At 38.3% G+C, this 23,956-nt stretch overlaps 1 protein-coding gene across 5 annotated transcripts in view; it reads left to right on the forward strand.

Annotated features, from left to right (window-relative positions):
- ACSS3 (acyl-CoA synthetase short chain family member 3) overlaps window positions 1–23,956 on the forward strand; it is a 92,108-nt gene that overhangs the window by 51,567 nt on the left and 16,585 nt on the right. For all 5 annotated transcript variants that reach the window (XM_049791972.1, XM_049791973.1, XM_049791974.1 and 2 more), the window contains 2 exons: window positions 17,019–17,114; window positions 20,793–20,856. In XM_049791972.1, the coding sequence (XP_049647929.1) occupies window positions 17,019–17,114; window positions 20,793–20,856 (160 nt within the window). The remainder of the gene's footprint in view (window positions 1–17,018; window positions 17,115–20,792; window positions 20,857–23,956) is intronic.

Raw genomic sequence — 23,956 nt, forward strand, 5'->3', positions numbered from 1 at the left:
CTCCAGACTTCTGGTCTCAGGGGTCTGGGAATCCTGAAATTCAGTCTTACCAGTAAAGACTGAGGTGAAGAAGGCATTCACTACCTCAGCCTTTTCTGTGACCTTTGCCACCAGATCCCCTGTCCTGTTCAGCAGCAGGCTCATGTTTTCCCTACTCCTCCTTTTGCTCTTTGTGTACTTGTAGAATCTTTTCTTGTTGCCCTTCATGGCCTTTGCCAGATTCTACTTCAGGTGAGCCTTGGCTTTCCTAATCCCATCCCTGCAGAACTGGACAGCATCTTTGTACTCCTTCGGGGCCATCTGCCCCTACTTCCATCTCTTGTACACTTCCTTTCTACGTCTGAATTCAGTGAGGAGCTCCTTGCTCATTCCATTCAGGCCTCCTGCCTTTGATTTCCTATTTGTCAGGGTGGACTTCTTTTCAGCTTGGAGGAAGTGATCCTTGAATATCAACCAGCTCTTCTGGAACCCTTTTCTCTCTGTATCCTGTGGATACTTCTAAGCAGATCTCTGAAGAGATTAGAGTTAGCCCTGAAATCCAAGGCTGTGGTCTTGCTTTTGCCTTGCTCCCTCTTTTCAGAATCCTTAACTCCACCATCTCATGGTCACTGCATCCAAGGCTGCTCTTGACCATTTCTTCCTCGTTTGTACGCATGAGGTCCAGCAGAGCACCTTTCCTTATTGGCTCCTTGATCACCTTTGCCAGGAATTTGTCATTAGTGCACTGCATAAATCTGGATTGCTTGTGCCCTGCTGTGTTGTCCTTCAAGAAGATATCAGAGTGGTTAAAGTCCCCCATCAGGATGAAGGCCTGTGAATGTGAGATTTCTTCCATTTGTTTGAAGAAGGCTTCATCTACAGGCCTTATCCTGATTGGGAGGTCCTTAGCAGATACTCCCTACAAGAGCATGAATGTTGGTCTGCCTGCTGGTCTTCTGGTCTTTGCTCAAGTTCTCAACTGGCTCCTGACCTGACCTCTGACAAGGCTGAGCCCCTCTCACATAAAGTGCAACACCCCCTCCTTGCCTCCGAGGCGTAGGAAAAAGTGCTTAATGGAATACGAGCTAATGCACTAGATTTGTATAACTTTTAAAATAGAGAATGGTCAGGTCTGTTAGGTGAGATGAAACAGAAATGCTTCTCCCCACACTGTCCTGTGTTCCTGGACTTCCCTTGAGATTAACATGCTCAACTGCTCAGGGGGAAGAAGTGGGTCCTCCTCTCTCTGAAAGGCTTTGCTTGTCCCAGAGCACAGCAACCAGGGTTGTGGATGAAGGCCGCCTTCCCTTCTGCTGTTCAGTCACCTCTCTTTTAGCAGAATATGAAACGTATCCCATTAACTGTGAAAAAACAAACAGTTATGTCACGTTTAGCTGTGTCTGTCACTTGGTAAAATAATGTTGAAAGTGGATTTCTGTGCTGGAAAAGCCTTTTCAATCCAATAGTACTGGATTTCAGTATGCTACGTTAAAGCTGTATGTGCTGAATGTGAAATATTTTACAGAGTAGATAACTGGCTGTTTCACTTCCTATTAGAAATAGGCAAGGTTAGTGACTGATGACAGAATAGAGGACCCAAAAAATTCAGAAGTAACAATTTTCTTAACCATCTCTAAAATAAAAAATAACAACTAAAAGCACAGAATGAAAGCCATAATCACTTCTAGCAGGAAGAGGTTGAGACAATTAGTTCTTTTATGTAGAGCTAATAAGGTTTTAAAATGGAATTTTTAATATAATGAAATTCAATTCAAAACCCCAAACTATTGAATTTTATGAATTACCTTTTTTGTAATTAAATTGCAGCTGAAGTTATAAATTGGTGTTTTGTTATGCCCAAGATTGAAAGCTTCTGACTTACTTCTACATATGAAAATGCTTTTGACCTTTGATAATCTGGCAAATTGTTACTTATTCCCCAATTTGATATTTGTCTGCATTCTTCCAAAACAAGAGCATTGTAAAACTGTGAGAAATGTTGGCATCTTAATTTTACCTGAAAACTGTAGGTCTTACTTATGCAGTTAAGTCTTAGTTGTTGGCTCTTTCAACTGAGACTAAAGTACAAGATGGAGGAGGAGGGCAATCCACTATCTGGGTAATTAGTGTTTCCTGTATGATGGGCTAATTTCTATTTCCATGTTTTTGTATGGTGGGGTAATTTCTATTCCCTTGTTTATGACTGAGAAAAGGAGGGAAAAGATCAGCTTTGTAGAGACGAGAAGAGACAGAGTCATTATTTGGAGACAGAAATGAGTATGAGTGAAGGGAAACAAAAGACTGACAAGCAAAAGTATTATAAATTAAAAAGGGAGTGCAAACCACTTGCTGCTTCAGGTTCAGTAAGATATCTTCGAAGTTCTTGGCCCCTTTGCCATATATTGAAACTAGAAATAAATGAGTATGGACGAAGAAATGTAGATAGAGTTTTCTTTCATTTTGTCTTTGGAAGATTTATGGAGTGTATGAAATCACTGTGAGTTGAAACAGTACATTGAAACAGAAGAAAGCTTTCATTAGGGGCCTTCAAAGCAGCTACACCTGGAAAGTATGATTGATTAAAACTTTAATTTGTGTCAATATGCCTTCACCAATAACATTTATTTCAAATGTTAAAATTTGTGTTACAAGTACAGTAAGCACATCTTACAAGCTGTGAAATGTATGCCACAGGATCTATGAGCATCAAGTAGGATTTGAGGCAGCAAGAACTGATAAGCACTTGCTGTTTTCTTTGGAGACATGGCACTGGATGAAAGAACGGTACTTTCAGATCCTTTACTCATCCATACATGGAGAGAGGATAGTCTTGTTTTGGATTTGTGCAGGTGTTTAGTTTTTGCTTATTTATACAAAATGACACTTAGCATTTTAATAGCAATTTTCATTTTCAAAGTAACTGTGCAAACACAAGCAAATTAATTCTTTTAACACACCTATGAAGTAAGTAAAGTTATTGCAGTCTTACAGACATTAAATAGAGAAAGACAAGTATCTTGCCCTAAGCTATTCAAGAAGCCATTGCAAACTGAGTTTTAGAAAACAGAGTTTTCTTGCTCAGAGACAAATTTTCTTGTCATATTTACATATATTTTGTGATATTTTCTCTGAAAGGGAACAGGAATGCACATTTTAGACCTTGATCTGTCTCTGTGTGTAGTTATCTTTTAAGGAAATGATACAGTAGCTCTGTTTCAGTATTACAGGTAGGTATGTTACAGGGCACCTTGCCAAATCTATTGGAAGTAGCCTAAACAGTGTTTGGATTGTATCTTCTGTGTCACATCTTTGGGAGAGGCCTCAATACACAAATAAATGTGAGTTTGGGTTACCTTGGTTTTGGAGCCATCTTTGAATTCTAGAAGAAAAAAAGGAGTAGCAGCCATGAGGTTGTGATGAGCTGTGGAAGCACGAAGGCTCTGAAAGCTTGTTAAAACATTCTCAACTGCTTTCATGTTAGCTATTCAGTATTTTGTGGTAAAAAGAAATAAACCGAAACTCTACCACATCATTTTTGACATTTAAAAAAAATGTTAAGAAGTCAAATTTCCATTTCTTCACAAGTATAGGTTGCAAAGAGTTTTTTTCTCTATATTTTTAAATAAAACCACTTTGAGACTCTGTCTTTGAGGATGTATAGGAAAATTCAGATGAAACAGAACTGAAATGGAAAATTCAGTGATAAAATTTGACATGCATAAAATCTCAGTCAAGAGACATGTTTCCATACAACTTTTTTGGTCGTGTGCTATGGGAATCGGTTACAGAGCATGCAAGTGTAGGAGACTCAAATTGGAGATATCTTTTATGTTCTGAGTGTCAGCTCACTAGCAGACAGAACTATGAGAAGATTGTGCGTGTTTTCTGTTTTCATGGAAATAAGCTGCCTTATTCAGTAAGGAATGGCTGTCTGCAGCAGGCATTAGGACAAAAATCACATAGTGCTTCCTACATTATCACTGCTGAAAAAGAAGGTTATAGTATGCACATGTTGTAATGAGATCTTGGATGCTCTGAGACATAATGTGATAAAATTGACTGGTAGGAATTCCCCAAGTTATGTAGCACAATTAATTAATATACTCTGTCACTTTTAAAATTGTTCTTGTTCCTTCTCTGTGTCCTACTTCCAAAACATGCAAATGCTATGTTGTTAATTTTTTTTTATTAGAACATACTATTATTATGTAATTCCACATAGGAGTAATGGTTATACAGGTTTTTTATTAGGGCTATGCAAACAAAAGTGTATCATTGAATTAAATGTAAAAAATGTGAATCATAGTTAGGTGCACTCACTATAATATATTTCTGTGAAGTACTTCCTACCACAATCATGTATGGGGAAGAGATTATTAATGTGGTCTCCAAGCAGCATGACGTGGTCCCCAGTCTTCAGTTTCCACTGTGTTGTCTTGGCAACATTGCACAGAATCTTCTCGTGAGTATCCGGAAGGATGGATTTTGCAGCTGAATTCTGTTAGCTAGTTTTTCCAGGTTTCCACTACAGAACTGTTCTTTAGGTGAATTACCTTGTCAGTATAGACCTCTATCTCCCCACATTTGGCAATTGTACTCCAGACTTTTTTCTTTAATCATCTTCTGCTTTGCCCCATTCAAAACTGTGCAGATCAGTCCAGTGCATTCCTTAAAATGATGTGTTCCAGTCCAGTGCATTCCTTTAATATGGTGACATTTTCAGAGCAAGGGGCAGCAGGAAAGGTAAACTAAACAAAGGGTGGCTGTTTAATTTGTAGCAAAAGAGTCAATTCTTGGAATTTTGGTGGGGTTTTTTTGAGCGCCAAAAATTCAGTTCTGGAGTTATAGAGCCCAAGAATACAGAGCTGAGATGAAACAAATTTCTTCCAAAGTCCAGGCTACTGGTTAGGTTATCAGGTGGTGCCTCAGTGCAGGTGCAGTTCATGCTTTTTGAAGATGTGTGTATTCTGTCAAGACTAGGATCATATTTTTTTAGTGGAAGCTCATATCCTGCAGAACAGTTCTACAAAAGTGGGAATTACTCTGCAGTAACTTCTGCAGCTCTGCAGCCCTGAGTTACAGAGTCCTCTGAGCATAATTTTGTGGATAACTGAACTTATAACAGGTATTCATGTAGAGGAAGAGGAGAAAAGTGGTCATTTATCCTGTCTCTACCTGGGGGCTTGTATTCTGTCCTTTAAGGGTATGAACATAAAGATTGTTTCAGCCATTGTTTGTTGCTTAGTCATCAGACTTGTGCAGATGTGGACTGCGTGTCATTAGTTACAGTAGCTCGTCATTCCTTCAGCGTCATGTTAGGACACCCAGTTCGGACAGGTTTTTGGTTGTCCATACTGGAGGAGAGAGAGGAGGAAATTTTTTTAGGGGCCACGGGCATTGCCAAGGCAGAGACTGACCTTTTGGTAGTGTGTGGCTGTCTCATTCTGTACAGTGGCCTTTACCATGAGCTTCAGAGAAAGGAAAAAAGAACAGAACTTTAATGTATTTTTTATTTGTCTGTTTGGTCAGCCTGTGTCAAAATCAAGGACCTCTTTCCTAACTCCTCCTGATGATTGGCTTTTCTTGAGGTTGGAGCATTGTTAGTTCTTGCAATTTTTATCTTATGATAATTTAACATAACTGAAAGGAGTGACATGGATTTAAATTAGGAATTGACACTCTTGTGCTTCTAATGAGCCAAGTAATTGGGGCTAAATAGCTTTGGGGGAGCCAACCAGCCTCTTAAATCTGTGAAGAGCAGTTGTCCCTCTCTGTCCCAGTATTCCAGTCATGTTACCACTCGGATGTGGAGGAAGGCAGGGGGGAACCTGCCCCTCCTCAGCGTGGGACATGGGAGCCCTCAGTCTGTGCCTACATCCCAGGAGAGTGCTGTAATTGCAGAGACAAAATTTCCTCAGCCTCACTCTCCTTCCACCCCACCTTATTTTTTGTTGAAGGGGTTTCGTTATGATATGAACTATATGGGCAGTCACATAGAGCATTAGAATTACAGAAGTATCTTAAATGAGCCTTTATTTGTAAAGGTGGAAAAATTGCTTACTTGTGAAAACATTACCTCGGACCATCCTGTTTCCAGGCAGATAGAGAAGAGAGTTAAGCGATGAAGACTGCCAGTGCTCAGAACCGGGCATTTTATTGGTATAATCCTTATTAATCTAATGGTAAAATATTGAATCTCTGTTCATGCTAACACCGTTTAGCATCTCCATCATATATGATTCGTGACATGCCTTAGTAAAATGGGTGATGTTGCTTCCCTGATTCTGTTGCCTTCTGTAGTGTTTCAGTCTTACAGTCATCTATACTCATCTTTCCAGTCTTGAATTTTCATGAGTTTTCTCTGTGGAATCCATGTGACGAGCATTCTTCTTCAGAAATTTAGGCTGTATTTGCTTAGCTAGGAAGTATTTTTTACAGAAATGTCTTGTTTATTACTATGTACTGCTTATGTGTGTGTTGGACATGAAAGAATGTATGTCTGGATTATATACATATTCTCCAAGGTGTTTTTACTTTGAATGAATCATTACAGCTGCATAGGTTTATTGTGGTCTTCAGTGCTGTTCACTGTCTCCCTCATTTCATGAAGTGTGTTTTCTCCTCCCAAAATGTTTCTCTTTTGAGAGTTATTTCAGATGTGCATTTCACATGGCATTCAGTTCTCCCATGCATTTTGGCAAATGCACCATGTTGCAAAGATGATACTGGCTCAGAGGTGTTGTGGCTTGACAAAAAGATGGATCCCTTTTGCTTTTATTTATGGAATTGATTACAGTTTTGGCATGGTTAAGTCAGTAAGCACACTAGGTCCTTCTGGTAAAAAAAAGGATGCACCTCTGTTCTTTTCTCCTTCATGGGAAGGTTCTCTTTGCCTGCTGGCTATACTCTTTTCTTCCCACTGGTCAGCACCTCCTGTCTTGGTACAAATTCAGTATCAGCTGTGCCATTACCACTCTGTCTCATTTGCACTGACATTTTCTAACTTAGAATTGATAGAAAGTGTGTATTAAGCTTTTCTGTTCCCATTTGACTTCAGTTTCTCAGTGCTTATTAGTCTTAATCTTTTCTGATTGTCTTTCCACATGCAGCCGGGGACATGCATTAATATGAATGAAGTATTAGAAATGTTTTCCTCCTTTTTAGAATTTCACTGATGTGGTTTAGATGACTGAAAAAAAAAAAAAAAAGAACTGTAAAGCAGCCTGAAGTTACGCAGCTTAGCCATGAACAATGTTTAGTATGCACTGAATAGGCAAATGAAGAAGAGGGGACACCTTTAGGAGTGGATATGTTAAATAAGAATAATGCAGTCTCATCTGCCTGAAGTAGACAAGCTGTGACAGCACCTCCAGTATGTATATGTGTGAAGATGTTACAGGTTGCTGATCTCATTCTTGTCCCATGGCAACTGCTTTTTCTGTTTCTCAGAGAATAAAGTCCTTGTTAGTGTAAAGTAGATGAATTTCCTGATGATTTAAGAACAGGAAAGCTAGTAGTAAGCTGCATGGATCTAGTGCATGGAAGGAATGGTCCTTTGCAGGATCTAAGGCTGCCCAGTGAAGGTAGAAAGAGAGAGAACAGGAGTTTCTAAGATGTTAGACTCTGATACAGGAAAAAATATTGCAATTGCACAGTAGTAATTTTATCTGTCTTTTCCATCTTGGCAGTATTACTATGCATACAATATATTAAGATTCCCCAAAATGATTAAACAGTAAACGGTTAGCACTGAGATGTGTAATTACTTTTTATAATTTCCATTTATCTCTTAGCATTTCTTCATGTATCGGTTATGATGTTACAGTACGAGGAAAATAAGAATGTGAAATTCGGCTTTAGTCTGAAAATATATTACAATTCAATGCATTGCCCAACTTAATGCATCTTTAAACATGCCATCTGACATCTTCAAAATATGACCAAAAAGCTTTCTATTCTCCTCTGATTATCTTGGCTGTCATTTTGCTATAGGCAACTTACAAGATGTATATTATAAATTACCGTTTGGAGGCAAAAGGGCCTGATGTACTTACAAAATGAATGTATAAACTTCTGGTGCTTTATGACTAGCTTGCCGGTTCATGATAACTGAACTTAATTCCTTCTTTGGTTTTAATACTTGTCATGGCCCACCAACCTTTAACTAAGCTCGTTAGAGCTTCTTTACATTACATTTTGTACATTTATTCTGGAGATTTTATTTGTATGTGCTTTGAAATCTTCAGAGGCCTTGTGTATATGTATGATAGCACAAACAGCACAGTTTGTAAATATGGTCTGTGTTCGGATAGGACTGTGAAGGCAAGCCTTGAGGGAATTTTAATGGTTTTGGGGGTTTATTTTGTTTTCAAATGAGTGGATTGAATATAGCAATGGAACGGTTATACAAGAAGTATTTGGCCTTCACAAGTGTAATATGTATTCATGGTAATAGAAGCATTATGACTACAAGTGCTTTGAAGCATTTAGAAAATACTAAAAGAATTGCTGGTTTCTCTTCTGAAGTTAAATTCTAAGAATAAGCATGGAAACTCAGCTACTTTCAGAAAATATAGTCCTTTATAAACAAAATGGATTTTATTTTGAGAAACAGGCTTCAGATTTTCAAATACCTTTAGCTTATTTTGTGATTTTTTTCTCCTGTGCTTCTGTACATTCACAAAAAATGAGGGAAACACTCTGCTTCTGGCTAGCTGTACACAGCTGTTGTTGTACATGTATTAATATGGCTCCACAGCCAGGTTAATAGTAACATCATAATTCCTAGATTGTGCAAACAAGCTTGAAACTGTCATTCTCAGTGCGGTATATGTGCATAATAATATGGGAATGCTTGCCCATTTATTTAAATGTGAATATACTTTAATTAGTGCAGCACTGAATCTAATGCAGTATTTCCTTTTAAAGATTGGAAATAGCATCCCAGCTGAGGTGGGAGGCATTCATCAATATCACTGCAGGATAGGATCTGATATAAAGTTAAACCAATAGAGTAACTACATAGATGAGCTTTCAGAAAGCTATTTGTCACTGAAACTTGGTTTCAGAAAAATGGCCTCGCTTATGAAAGCACTTAAATGTGTACCTGTGTTGCATTTGACATTAAAATGTAAAGTGATATCCTAAACTGTGAATTAAGACTAAATGGACAAATTGATTGTGGTGGAGGACATACTTGTGATACTATTCCTGTTTTAAATGAAACATACTGAGATAAATAGCTGGGTGGTGGCAGTGTGTAACTGGGTGTGTGATTTGTGAAGGGTCTAAGCTTATGTCAGTGCAAAGCACCAGTGAAAGAGTGAGTGGAGCATCCCTCCTTGAGCTCCGGCACTGCCTTTGTACCCGTCCTACCATGCCTCTGGCCGCATGGCAAGCAGAATCAGAGCACTGATTTAGGCAAAAAATAACCTGGCTGAAAGAAAGAATAATATGTTTGTTTGGTTTTGTTTAAACCTGAATCAGTTCCATCCAATTCCATGTAAAAATGGGGGGAAAAGGAAGATGGGAATGTACAGCTAAGGTGTAGAAGGATAATGATACCACACTTTTTTTTTTACAGTTATCTTCACTGATGTGCATTTAACTTGCTCAAGTCAACTGTGCAGTGTCCAGTTGTGCATTTTAATTACAAAATCATCCTTCTTCATATAATGGATAATGAAAATGAATATGGCTGTGACATTATTGTCCCTTTTAGCTATTGTCTGTGCTGGCTTTCAGACAATAACCACTTTCTGTGGTGTCTGTAGTGTATGGCCCTGTTGTTAATTGAGCACCCTTGGTGCTACCGTACAATAAAGAACATAGATAATAAGGAGAACTTCAAGTGGAAGTGAATACTGAACAGCAAGTAGTCATAACCAGAAAAAAAGCAAATTTTTGTGCAACACACTGGTCCTATTGTACAAATACAGCTGTACTCAAGAGTCAGTTTAATTAACAGTTCTTTCTGGTTTTCTTAGTCACCCTTTAAAAAATGAATTGCTTCATTTCCTATTTATATCTCTTTTCCGTGTTTTCTTAGTGAAGTCTCTACATTACAGTTTCAGAGTAGAGAAAGTTAAGCAGTTAAGAAGAGGTTTTTTAAGGCTCTGTATAGAATTTAACCAAGTGAGAAAGGTCAAATTTAATTTCATGAATGTGAAGAATAGGTGAAAAACACTGTTGTTTTTCCATGAGGCTTACAGTTAACTTGTAGAGGTTTTACACTGTTTTGTAGAGTACTAGTGGGGTCAATGAACATGTTTTGCAGCCATCCCACCTCAAGGTAGCAAATTGTTTTGATCTTCTGCCAAATGAATGTAATCTAAATTGTAAGCAGCCTGATGGACAAGGTCATGCTGTCATGCTTTATATGTGATAGTCTCTCTAAATAATATTTGAGCAAGAAAGTCTTAACTGAAATTCTTTCCAGTTGGTTTACTGCATATTCTTTACCCTAGCCTTACTGAAGTTTGTAAGGAGTTGAAAAACTCCTTGTAAGATAACTATGAATGCACCTGGTATTTATTGTGTTGATGCTGCATGTGCTTAATTCACAAGGGGAATAGGTTAAGAATGCAGTCAGATGGAGGAAAAATAAATAATTACCATCACTGTTCAAGAATTTTTCTGCTGCATCTGTCATACTCCTCAGAAATAAGGGGTGAAATGAAATGCCAAATGATGCGTGAAAGAGTTTTTGAAGTTTCACTATTAGGCAGCAAAGCCTTTCACAGTTTAGGATGACAGATTGTCTTTAATCTAACCTAATTGTACATAATGTGTGAATTGGATTTAATTTCAGACTCGCTTTCTGGCAGTTGGTAAAACTGAATCAGGGAATCCTTAAGAATTTAGAGTTCTCCAGATTCTTCAGTCATTTTGTCTCCTTGTGGCTCCTCTCACTTTTCTGTTATAATTTGCTGCAGTACCCTGCTAAATATATTAGAAGATGAGAATTTCAGTAAATATAAGCTCTGTCATTAAATTTTACTTCATTTGATGACAGGCTTAAGCAAAATGAAGAAGAAATGAGTAAAATAGATGGGGAAGCTCATGATATAATTATCATAGATCTGAACAGTAATTTTCACTAGCCTTTACCCTTGGAAGGTGGTAAAAATCATGGCATATCAACATATACTAACAATGTGGGTGCAGCTATACTGTGGACTTTTGTGGCACTCTGCAAGGTGACAGCCCAGCATCACCCATCACATTGCATTGGGATTATCCAACCTGTTCTCCTCTGCCCTTTAGTGCCCTGGGATAATAGTGGCCAGGTGTCATCTCCTTGTTTTAGTGTTGATGGATAATTAGCATCAGACTGTTTGTAGTTAAATACTCAGCACTAGCCAGGTGTAGCTGGTCTTTCTACACATTAATACTTCATCATGTCTCATGCACCAGCCTGGAGCTGAGCAGAGAACATAGATCTCTTCCAGGGAAGAGGTGAAGAAAACCTGACGGCAGAATTATACAGTGGACATTTTTGAGTCCTTGCTGAAGTCGTGGCTGAGCTGTACTGTACAATTATGTGAAACTATCTTCCAACACCAGTAGCATAAGACTAAAGTGGTGCTTGAGCTACCAGCCTGCAGCATGGCTATCTAGACAAAATTTGTCAGGGTTAACAGTGCTAAATTACAAGTTGTGAGTGAGGCCACCTACTGCTAGTGCAGTCAGAGACTTAGAAACTTGCTTGGGTTTTAGTGATGAAGAACTGAGAAACTGGCTTCTTTGCTCTGCACAGTCATATGCTGAAGGATGAAGGAAATGAGGTCTGTATGAATACTTGATGATCTGGCCCCTGAATCTTCAGGACCCTCCCAGTACATATTATTTCTGTGATGTGTTAGATTTGGGTTTATTATAAGGAAGCAGTATGGTATGCTGTGATGCAGATTTTGAGTGCTATAATTCATCTGGTACTGTGGTTTTTTTTGTTCCTGGATGCCCAGTAGTTGTTGCCATACTAGAAAACGTGTTGCTGTTACTTCATTGAAGTTTTCATTCCACCCTTTCTGGCATAATTAAATAACCACTGTGTGGAGGGAGCATGTGTAGGAAGTCTCTTCAGAGCTTCATTCTTGCTATGTGGATGGATTTGTAATCAGTTGCTGCCTAAGCTTTCTCCCTTCCATAGACCCTCTTCTCCATTTTATCAGTGATGTCTTGTGCTGTAGTAATGCCTTTAACTCCCCTCAACCAAAATGACAGCTTTGCCAGGAAAATGGCTCAAAACAGCACTGCCACAGTGAGAATTTAGTGTATTATATTTATTGCATTCATTAATGTGTTAACGTATGACAATTGCTCCTTTTTTTTCTCTTTTTTCTACTGCTACATAGCAACTTCCCACCTCTTTAGTATGCTTTGTGTCTATCCATTGCATCCTAAGAAATTCAAAGCAGACAGGCTTACAGTACTCACTTAGTGCAGCCCAAACTCAAATATTAATGTCAGAATGCAGTGTATTTTCCCTAAGTACTTCCTACCAGAAAATAGAGTATTTCAGCAGTGTGACAGTCTATTATGTTGAGGAATATGAGACACTGTCTAGAAATTATAATGTATCAGGAATGTAAGTGGTACAGGGCATCTTTAAAGTCGTGAGTTATTTCAAAACTGTTTATTTTGATTGAACTTGACTGTTGACTGTGAATGAGCAAGGCAATTTTGAGCACAGAACTTACTAGCTGTTGCTCTGCATCATTTGGCAGAGCACAGCTTCTGCAAGTCAGGCACATTGGGTAGGTGGAAGCTTTCTGATGAATAAAGTCAGGCGTAGCCTTACAGACTCCCCTTGCTACTCACAAGAGTGCACTTTTTCCTTCTGCATCAGCAGCACCTTCTCTGGCATAAGAATTGCTTCCAGAGGTGCAAATGCAACAAAAATGCCTGTATTGGACTATTTATTAACTGTCCAATATAGCTCAATAATGTTGAAATATGGCTAAAATAATGTCTTTCACTTGCATGTAGAGTGGGACAAAACAAAGAAGGTGCCACATCTTTGAATTTCGAGGGCTATTTCTTTACATCAGTCCTTCTCCTGAAAGTAAACGTGTAAGGAGGGACTTGGGACACTTTAACAGCTATGATTTTAAGATGATCTCTCACTAAGTCTCTCTTTCAAGTCTCAGTGAGATGTTTTTCATTATTCTCAGAGGTATATGTATTCATTCCATTATAACTCAGAGCAGATGTTGAAGTAGTTTCCAGACTAGTCGTGAAACATTGCTCTTCGGGTGTAAAACATTATTCTTCTAAATAGCTGTTTCATTGTCACGTTATAAGGTGTAATGCAAAAAGGAAATTGGTTTTATGATCCAGTTGTCCCTGAAAAGCCTTCCACAGCCGGAGGGCAAGCTAACTGGCTAGCGTAGTGCGTGGAAGGTTAGTGCCTAAACATTTGCAGAAGGGACTAACTGGAAGACAGATCTACTGTTCTGTTCCTTACATTAAAAATATGTAATTTCCTAAAGACTTCAGCATTGGGAATCTGTTGAGATGCTGTGTGTTCATTTCAGAGAATCTGCAACGATAAACAAGTGAGGGTCAGGTAAGGGATGTGTGTTTGTGAATTCAGAAACCTGATGTAAGGTGTAGGTGGAATACAATGTTGATTTGACAAGCTTTATCCTTCTTCAAACTGTTGCTGTTTTAACTTTCAGACCTGTGTCTTGTGACCTGCATAGAGGTTCTGACTTGAATTATAAAGCAACCAACCTTCATTCAAACCAAAGGTTCTTAAGCAACTTTACTTACTGGAAATATATAAAAGGGCCACACAATACTTGTATTACACGTAATTGGTAAGGAAAATTTCTCATCAGTACTTATTTTTCTGTGTTCTTCTGGACAGTGATGACTTCTTGTCAGCAGGATTTTTTAATTGAATTCCACTTCCAAGTCAGACTGTTTTTTCTGTGATAAAAAATGCTGTCCTAGAAAGGGGTTGCTGTTTTCTGATAGGTTTGGGAAATTGATATTTCAATCTAGCATCTTGTTTGGAAGATATGCATTAATTTCCCAAGAAAGGTACAGCACAAAGATTCATGCTATCCTTTGACAGTACTCCTTTGTGCTTCTACATTGTAAGGGAATCTTTAGCATTCAGGAATTGTTAATCTAACACAAAGAGCAGATGCTTTTGGGATTCCCTGTCTGAATTAATATCTGGTCCAAGTACGAAAACCCCATTTTTTTTTTCTTGTATTTAAAAAGTCTTACTGTCCCATGGGAACTGAATGTACAGCTTAGAGATTAGAGCACTGGATAAATATGAAAATGATATATCCACCGGTAACTGAGAAGACAATAGAAGAGAAAGCAGCAATTCTAAAGACCTATTTGCAAAGTTTTAGAACTTGTGATTCTTGTTTAGAATAAGTGGACTTCCATTCAGTTTTATTCGCTGTTGTCTGAAAAGCAGGGACAAATACAGACTTCTTAGTATGATGAAGTTTCCTTTCTAGTTTATATTGTTTTCATTAGCAAGGTATCAGAGAGTCAAGCAAATCCAAACTAATTTTCAGAAATTTCAGATTCTCCCTCTCCCCTCAGGGTTTTTTGATTGAGAGCTCTTGATTAGAAATATTTGTCAATTCCCAGTTCATGCAAATCTTGCTGGTGCATCAGGTTAACAGTGGTGCTGTGTTCCCTACCTCCCGGTAGCAAACCCAATTACTGTGTTTGGGCGATAGGAGAATACCCTTCTTACCTGATCTGTTACAGCATGGTTTTTAGCTCTTGCCATGCAATATGTAAAGCAAGATATAATTCCGTGATGCTGCTACTTTTCTTCCTAACACGCTCAGAAAAGAAACTGTCCCTTCCACTGTCTTTTCCAATTCACTGTTCTTTAAAAAAAATACCATTTTTCGTTCTGTTCTGAGGAAAAGAGGAAGAAAGTCTTCAGTGTAGGTACTGTGCAGAAAATGAAGCTCCTGAACTGTTAAATAAATTGTGGGTTTCTCTTCCTGCAACTTTCAGTGTGATCATGGATGGAGTATGTTAGATCATTTTGATATTATGTCAGCACTCTAATTGTAGCTTGGGTGTTCTGCTTGTTGGAAGAAAAGATCAGGATTCACGATTATGTGGGGAATGTGCATTATATAGAAGAAGGAACAGGGAAAGTTGGGGAAACGGCTAAGCAAAATTTTTAGCCTGTCTTTATTAGCATTGAGGGTTGATAATTCTCATTCTGTGTCCCACAGCTGGAGTTAGGCCCTAGCTTAACTATGCTACGTTAATGCTAATTTTCAGCGGCTTGCTAACACCTAACGTAAACCCATCACAAGTTTCTGTGATTTTGTTCTTGTTCTTGCTTCTTTTACCACTTGAGTAGTCATTTAACAACTTCTGAGGTGGCAGTTGAATGCTAAGGAAGCTGAGAAAATTCACACCAAAAACAACTGTAATTTCCTAATGGAAGAGAACTGAAAATAGTTTTGACCATACTGATCAGATATAAATATAGAGCTGAAGACAAACCTGCTTTGTTGTGCTGACACTTGAGGGTGGCGTGGACTATGAATTCCAGGCCAAGCGACCTGAGACTCGGGACATCTCCAGAATGCCATCTCCGGAATAAGGCCATGTTTTTAAAGTAGTAGTCTCATATTGCGTTTCTGCTAATATTTAGAACCACCTACACTTTGTTTTATGTGGCTCAGAGTTACAACAGCATTTAAAAGTAATTTCTATAGATTTTTTTTCTTAGAGGAAAAGAGAGAAGAGCAACTTGTCTTTTATTCAAACTTAGACTCCGAGTTATATGACTTGATAGTTTTTATTCTTCTTCTACAATAACAACTCTTGTAGTATAAAAATGTTATGTGAAATTGAGCTTGCTTAAGAGAAAGAGGAAAGTGAAATGGGAGGAATTTTTAGCTGCCTAACTGGGGGATAATTAGGAAGGCATAGGCATTCCAGGAGATATTTGTGCTGTCTCATTTGGAAGCTCCAAACAAGGTATTTTACGCTGGCGCGTCAGCGGGATTCCAGACCTGCCTTCCATGGGCTCCGGGCAGGAGCACAGGCATGCGGTTCAGTTTGTCTGTTGGCAGTTAGGTGAATGAATATCTTCTTAAGATTAAAAAACCAAGAGACGTTTGTCTTCTCGCATCTCTCCCCACGACCCCCCCCAACACACTCCAAAATGCTGTGGTTAGTAAAACTTTAATGTTTGTGGGTGGAAGAGGAGAAAACATCTGGATTACGATCACAAAACCTTGCAGCAGTTTGAATCCCATTCCTTAGGTTTTTCTTTTTGAGTTTATTTTGGCAACACTGAAAATGTAGGTCTGACTTTTCTACCCTGTTTCTTTTTGAGCCTTTTTGTTACCTGAAATAGTTCCCACCAAGAAATACTACTGAAATCTCCAGGACTATAAAAGAGCTATTCCTGCTGTCATTATTTACAGTAAATTTTGTTAGGCACTACCTCTTCTCTGATCTTTGTGACCAATATTGTCATGGAGAAGATTTGGCATTTATTCACCTTCCAAACCTCAAAGTGTAGCTCCAAAATAGAACAACAGATGCTTTGGTATTGCTTTACAGCGGCAAGACAATCAACCAAGAATGGATTGATGGTTTTTTCTGTATTTCATTCTTCCCAAGGATATTTACTCATGAAATAACCCTTGAAGTACATCTGCCCTGCACAGTATTTCTATCATGGCTTTGCTGTAGGCAGTTTCTTAATGGCATGGTATGACCTTATACCTTTAGCAGAATAAACTACAGGTGTAATACAGAAAGTGTTTATTTCTGACTGTCTTCTATGGAATGCCAAAAATTCCCTTTTGAAGAACGCAGATTTCTGTAGTGAACTGACATTCATTAGATAATACATAAGAGCTCCTGAATTCTAAATCTTCCATTGCTTGTCTGGGATTATTTTATTTTATTTTATTTTATTTTATTTTGATGTGTGGAACTAGAGGTAGAACTTGGAACCAATAAATACTAAATGACACTAAGAACAACCTTAGCTGACAATATTTGTGTTCTCTTAACAGAATCTGGTTCTGCGATTACTGCTTCCTGTATTGGTTTGGGGAACTCTACAACACCTCCACCTGGACAGGCAGGAAAACCAGTGCCAGGATACAATGGTAAGACTGTGCTAAACATGATACTAGGAAAGGATATTACTTATATTCCAGAGTAAGTGCTCTTTAATTTCCATACCTCCTAGAGAATGCAAATTACAGTCTTATTAACACATTTTCCTCTTTCCTGTAACAGGAAGCTCTGCTTTTTTGTGTTGTGGAATGTGATTGTGACTAAGAAATTCAGAGTTACATTTAAGAAAATTGATCAGCTACTCATACCTTTCTTATAAGAAAGGGCTAGCACATGTTTCTACACTGGATATAAAAAAGATAGATATGAAAAAAATACTGCACTTTTAGGCTTTTTTATAATTGCACTGTTTTAAATGACCAGTAATAAAATTTGTATTGGCAAATCAGGAAGAAAAACATTAGTAATAACTATCAGCAAAAAAGGGAATGTTAACTAGACAAATCATTGCTTTAACTTACACTTTGAGTGTTCTGTTATACCTGTGTTTTCAATTTTCAGAGGCTAAATAGTTTTGGTTTGGGAGATGTACATCGAATAATTATGTCTTAGAGATACATTGATTAGATTGATTAGATTTTTTTGGCCCCACAATTTTATATGAGAAGTATTCTGAAGTGCATAAAGCAAATTCTTACTGAGGTCTGTGTCTTCCACAAATACATCATAGTGAGCTAACAAGCAGGTTGGCAAGGATATAAATCTTCTATTTGAACTCATCTCATACTTTCTTGAAGAAAATCAGTCAGGTTTCTGCCTTTTTGTACAGGTATAGGGGCTCATATTTGAGAGAGTTGTTAAGCACATTATCTTTCAGTACTTGTGGAGCATTTTTACTTCCAGCTGGGAGAAATGATAGGCTATGGACCAACATTAAAAGGATGAGAGCTCATTGTCTGGAAGGTATTTGCATGCAAAGGGTGCAGCCACAGGATTAAGAATGCAAAAATATTTTCATACCTGGGAAACCTGATTTTAATACAGTTTTCAAGAATTACTTGAAGTCCGAAAAATAATTACATTAAACATCAAACCATCTTCAGGAAAAGTTGTTACATCACTGGGCAGAAAGAGCTAAGCTATTTTTTCTTCTAATTACATACAAGTGGAAGTGAACATTAAAGAAAATAAACGTTTTCAGCAGCTCTGGGTTTTGGCAGTTACACTTATGGGATGAAGACAAGCAGTAGCTTAAAAACAACATTAAAACAAAGCTGCGAAGTTTGTCCAGAGTTGTAATAAATAGGGAAGAGTGGAAGAATGTAATTGCATCACACGTGCTATCAGATGATAGTCAGGCCTAGAAAAAAGTATGAATAGGAAGAATATTAAAATTTCCTACAAATTTTTTGGAACGTTGGGCCTAGTGTAAGTAAAGAATTTCTTCAGATAGAATGAAGGAAATGTCTTTAGCATGCCTTAAAAGGGAAACATACAATGAGCACTAAAATTCACTAACAGTTTATGAAAGAACTTTACTTCTCTCAGTCTTTGGTTTGAGGCCAATTACGTCCTGTAATGCAGCCAGTCATAAAATAGTGGATCTTGAACTTACCCTGTACTGGCAGCTGTCTTGCTGTCACTCACTTCTGTTTTGATGTTGTTTTACTGCTATTACTATATTAATTAGAAGAGATCCTTAGGCCATTTAGAAGATAGATTCTGTATTTTTAGATGATACATGCAACTGTTAATGGTTTTGGACATTGCTAAAGTTATGTTGTATTTATGCTGTGATATAAAGAGAAAGTTTCAAAATCTACTTGTTTTTGGGGTTGGTGTTTTTTTTTCCTAAACACAGCCAAATTCTTTCCTGTCACAGTATTGCTAAAATAAACTGATTTCTTTGCTGATTTTTTAGAATATAAAGAATAAAAGCAGTATTTAGGTATGATATCAAAGTGCAGTGGCACAAATTGCATTTAAAAGTGAATCAAGATACCATATTAATTTCTAGCTCTGTTGCCTCAAATCAGACATTATATTGTGCTTTCCCTTTGATCTACTTTCAACCCTTTCCAGCTAATTTCATTGCACTATTTTCAAACTGAAATAAGTCCCACATTTTGAAGAGTTAAGTCAGTTCTTCAGTAATCCAGGAGTGAGCAGTATAGTACATTTTTGAACATTGAAATACACTGCTTGCAAGGAGGACAATAAATGCTGGAGTTGCTACCTTGATAATAGTTACAATAAACTGATTAGATTTGATTTTAGTATAATAAAAATGGGAAAAAATAGGAGAGAAAGCATTGAAAGCTACATGTGAGTGGGTCTTTTTCATTGTCTGTTCTGAGCCTAAATTCCCTAAATCTAACAATACTATGTTCTTATGCATGTTCTTATACCATCTAAAATATATAAGTAAAAAAAAATGTGTTTACAGATTATAAATGGGTTTTATTTATGCCATTCTTGCTGTTTTTCATAAGTCTTCTGTGTGTCCATTCATCCTTCTGATTTCCTATCCCAGTTACTCCTTCCAAGTCACTGATTTGTAAAACTGGCCTTGCGTACTTGCTTGTGTCTATGTGCTGAGCCATTGCTTTCAGCAGGCTCTTCAGTTACTTAAAAATTACCATCTTTTTTTTTGAAGGAGTGGCTTCAGCCAGAAAGAGTAAATTACAGTCATTGGCATTCTTTGGACAGATAGGGTATGATATTACTCACAAGAGTGTTAGCAGGGTTTTAATCAGAAGTCTGTCATCCTCTTTTCCCCATTTCCTCTGGAACTTTTTAATACAGAATGTAAGATTATTTGTAGTAATTTAGATTGAGCTGAACATTGCTTTCTTTGCTTCGGCAGGCTTCAAAACCCATGTTTTTAAATCCTTGTCAGCCCAGGCTGTCAACACCCTCCCTCCCTGTTTTTCCATGGTTTAGTCATTTGACTTTCTTTAATTCCACGTATCACAAGCCAAGCTGATACCTGCCATTCCTTCCTTATGCCCACACCTTCAGGTAGGATGGGTGGTTGTAGTAGATTTCCCAGGTGACTGCATGGAAGAAGCTATTGCAGGTGTTTTTCCTCAGAAACCTCAGTACCGGGATATGATGCTTTCACTGAAGGCGATGGGGCCAGTGTCATGCAGGGAAGAGGCTTCTGATGGGGGGTCTGGATTCTTCGCTGTCCTCTAGCATTACCTGCGCTGCGGCTTTGGGTGGGTCGCGACTTACTTTACCTCTGTGCTAGAGGAGAATAAGCCTTGTCAGTGGGGGAGCATTGTTCTGGGTCTCCTGAGAGCCTTTGAAAACCAGACACACTTACTTACTGCTAATAGTATTTCTCATGTTAACTGGGTTAGCCTCCAGTAATCTTAGTTGTTACTTCTACTCGTGTTACCTGCACGCTTTTTCTTGGATTTGTCATGTATCTGAAGGGTCCTTTGCTATTTGGAAGTTTAGATTTTCCAGTATGAAGGTATCTGTTAATTTTCAGTTCTATGTTTTTCCCTTCTGGGACCTTGTGCTATTTCTGCTCCCAAAGCACAAGTATTATTTAAGACTTTTTATACTTAAGGCTGAATGTTAATTAGGTCATGAGATTATCCAGTTTGGCACTCCCAAATTACTTAATTCCTTTTGTTGCTTGGTGTATTGCCATTCTGAAGTGTGACATAAGTTGATATGCATGAAGAAAGACGCTGTCCTCCACCTGAAAATACACAACTTACCAGGAGTCCTTTTCCTATATTACTTTTTTACAGTGATGATTCTGGATGAAAATAAGGAACCGGTGAAGGCGAAGACTTTGGGAAATATTGTGGTAAAGTAAGCAAACTAAGTATCTTACAGTTGAGAAGCTTCCTGCATGGGTTGATTGTCTTTTCACCGAAGTTTTTATATACATGTATTTTTATATATATATAAAGAACAATAATTGAAGTAACAAGGGTTGAAAAGCATGCCTGTCTCTGATAATGATACCAAACTGCCAGAACTTTTTACGTCCATTCATGTTGAAAAATTGCAGATGAACTTGTGTGAGTGAATGAGTGTGGATTGCTGGTTTTTTTTCTTAGACTACAGCAAAGGTTTCCCTTTTCTTCATTACCAGCCTGTTCGCACAGGATGAAGCCTTCCTGTTGTGACGTATGAGCAAGTTATTGAATCATTCTCTTCGCTATTTTATCTTTCAGTTTAGTGAAATAGTACAGCAGTGCAGACTGATGTGCTTTGGTTTACGGGTGTGATGCTGCCTCCTCTCTCACTATCTCCTCATCCCAGTTGATGCACGTTCTTAGAGGGAGAATGTATATTTTCTGTTCTCTGTAAAAGCAGCAAGATGTCTCTGCATGTGCTTTGCATGAAACAGTGTTCAGTTGTGGTAGTACTTGGACAAAATACATACAGGAGAAGACTCCAGCAAAAAGAGAAAGAAAGAAAAAAAAGCCCTGCTGTTCATCATGTAGGTGATTTTTAGTACCATTTGCCAGACTCCTGACCGATGAGTTCCATAAGCTTTAATATGCTTTTTGAAAGTACACCTTTGTTAGCACCTTTTATCAGATAAAGGGGCCTCTGTTTAGATAACATTGTGAACATCAGTTACATTTCTAATATCTTACCTTCTGCCTTCTCGCTGTTGCCAGAACAAATTCTTACTTCTGTAGATCTCGACAGGCTACTACTCCCCACAGCCCATGCCAGCTCTGGATTCTGGATGTTTCACAGGCTTTTAGGGAAATGGCATTTTTTCTCAGACAGATACCTACTTTGTGTTTAACACGTTGGCTGTAGTCTTCTCTGTTTTCAGTCACAGAAAATACTTCAGCTCTGAACACTTCCTAACTGCCAGCAAATACAAGTCCCAAAAGAAATGCATTCATCCATTTCTGTCATAAAATTTAGGAGAGTTTTGGTAACTCGGAGTCTTCACTGCTTGCTTAGATGAATGGAAGGAAATATGAAGATTAGCATTAACCTTCAGTGAACTGAAATTCTGTCGAAAGCCAAAGCGTTGGGAGAGGTGTACCAGTTCTGATGAGTTGTTGAAGGGAGAAGTTAGCTGAGGATTGAGACAGTGGCCACGTGAGCTGGAGATGAGGTGCACGAGAGCGACAGGCACCGGCTGAAAATGCAGGCTGGCTGGCTGCAGAGCGCTTCCTTGGGAAGGTACAGAGGTTTTTTGCTCAGCTGTACTCCTGATCGAATGTGACTAGACCCCTGTGGAGACTAAGACAGTCTCACGTTAAGTTATTGTACTGTGTGACACAAACGTTTGTTTTCAGGATGAGGTCTATACCCTGCCTAATTTTCAGCATCTTGGGCTAAGCCACCAGACACACAGGCATGTGTTTAAGTGCACACACAATCTCCCCCAAAGCAGCAAACTTGTATTTAGGCGTAGTTTTCCTGTGACACGTGTAAGATTGTGCATTCATTCCATTGCTGAGTATGAATCATTAAAATTGCTCCAGGCTTTAATAAGCTGTGGTTTGCAGTATCTGTAATCCAGGTCACAGTGGAGGGCTATCTTTTGAAGCTCTCACCTCTGTAGTGCCTGATGCCATAATAAAATGTAAGCTTGTAATCAGTGGAGAGAGAAAGGTATTTTGTAAGAAAATTGATCCTAGCTGTCTTAGGCATTCAGCTAGGATGGAATAAATTGCCTACCTGTGCTCCTGTCTCTCCACTGACTGCAGGGGTGATACAGCTAGCTTAGGGTAGGTGCTTAGCGTTATCTACCAAAAGCAAAATAAAATTAACTCCATCCTTAGCGACTCTGCCAAACAACCCGAATTACATCTACTAACAGGTAATGTTGGTAGATGTGTGCATACGTTTCTGAGTCATTATTATCTTTAAGTGCCTGTCAGGAGTGGATATTGCCATATTAGGAGATCCTGTTTGGGCTTATTGTCAAACTCTTAAAGCCAGAATTTATTTTCCCTAATGTGGCCCCACGTTTAGGCATTTATCTTACGGGATTACAAATGTGTTTATATATTGACTTTTGGTGGTGGTGGTGGTGTTTGGTTTGTTTTGTTTTATCTTGACTTCTGCTGCAGTCAAATAAATTGATAGGGAAAAAGGGGGGGTTGGAGGGTTTGGGGTTTACTTTTGGTTTTGTTTTGGTTTGGTTTTTTTAATTGGATCACTCAAGAAAGAGTAATGGCACAGGGACACTATTATTTTATCATGTCCATATATATTGTAATGTCCGTTCTGAAACAGGGGGGAGAGCAGGGGGCGAAGAAATTAAACTGTATCATTAACATAGTTGATATGAAACCAAGTGTGAGGTAGGTTAACTATCACCCCTCTTTCTCTTCCAACCTTTTTTCTGACTTACTCTTTTGAGACAATAGGCTCTCTTAAAATTCATTCTGCAGCTTAACCAAAAAAAAACCAAACCCCAAAACCAAGGCAAAGGTATTGGTCAGCTTTAGGAGGCCAATTGTGGATTTTTTAACACTTCCAAGGTTTCAATCTGTCAACTGTTAACAGGAATTGGGTTTAGGATATTACGGTTTGCAGCGTCTTAACATTTTGTTCCAGGTTTCCTGGTAAGTGACAACTTTCTGCAGTGTTCACTTGGTTTTTTTGGTCATAAAAATCTCTGGCCGTTAGGTTAAGACATCACATTTTTTTTTATCTTCTGCTTCATTCAGCTAAGCAGATATTTAGCTGTAAACTTTTTTCATTTTTTGATTAGGGCTAGTTTTCATAAAGCCCTCCTGCAAAGAAGCCTTTCCACTCTTCATCTTTTCAGCAGGCTTCTACAGGTACAGACCCCTTAAAAATAGTGGGGATCATCCTTGTTACTAGCAGTGTTTGTTGGTCACCCCACGGACATTTCCCCATGCAGCTGGAAGAAATGGGGGAGTCACGAGAGTTTCAACTACTACTCTGTCATACACTCAGCAGC

This window comes from Accipiter gentilis, chromosome 34 (assembly GCF_929443795.1).
Source record: "Accipiter gentilis chromosome 34, bAccGen1.1, whole genome shotgun sequence".
Taxonomy (NCBI): Eukaryota; Metazoa; Chordata; class Aves; order Accipitriformes; family Accipitridae; genus Astur; species Astur gentilis.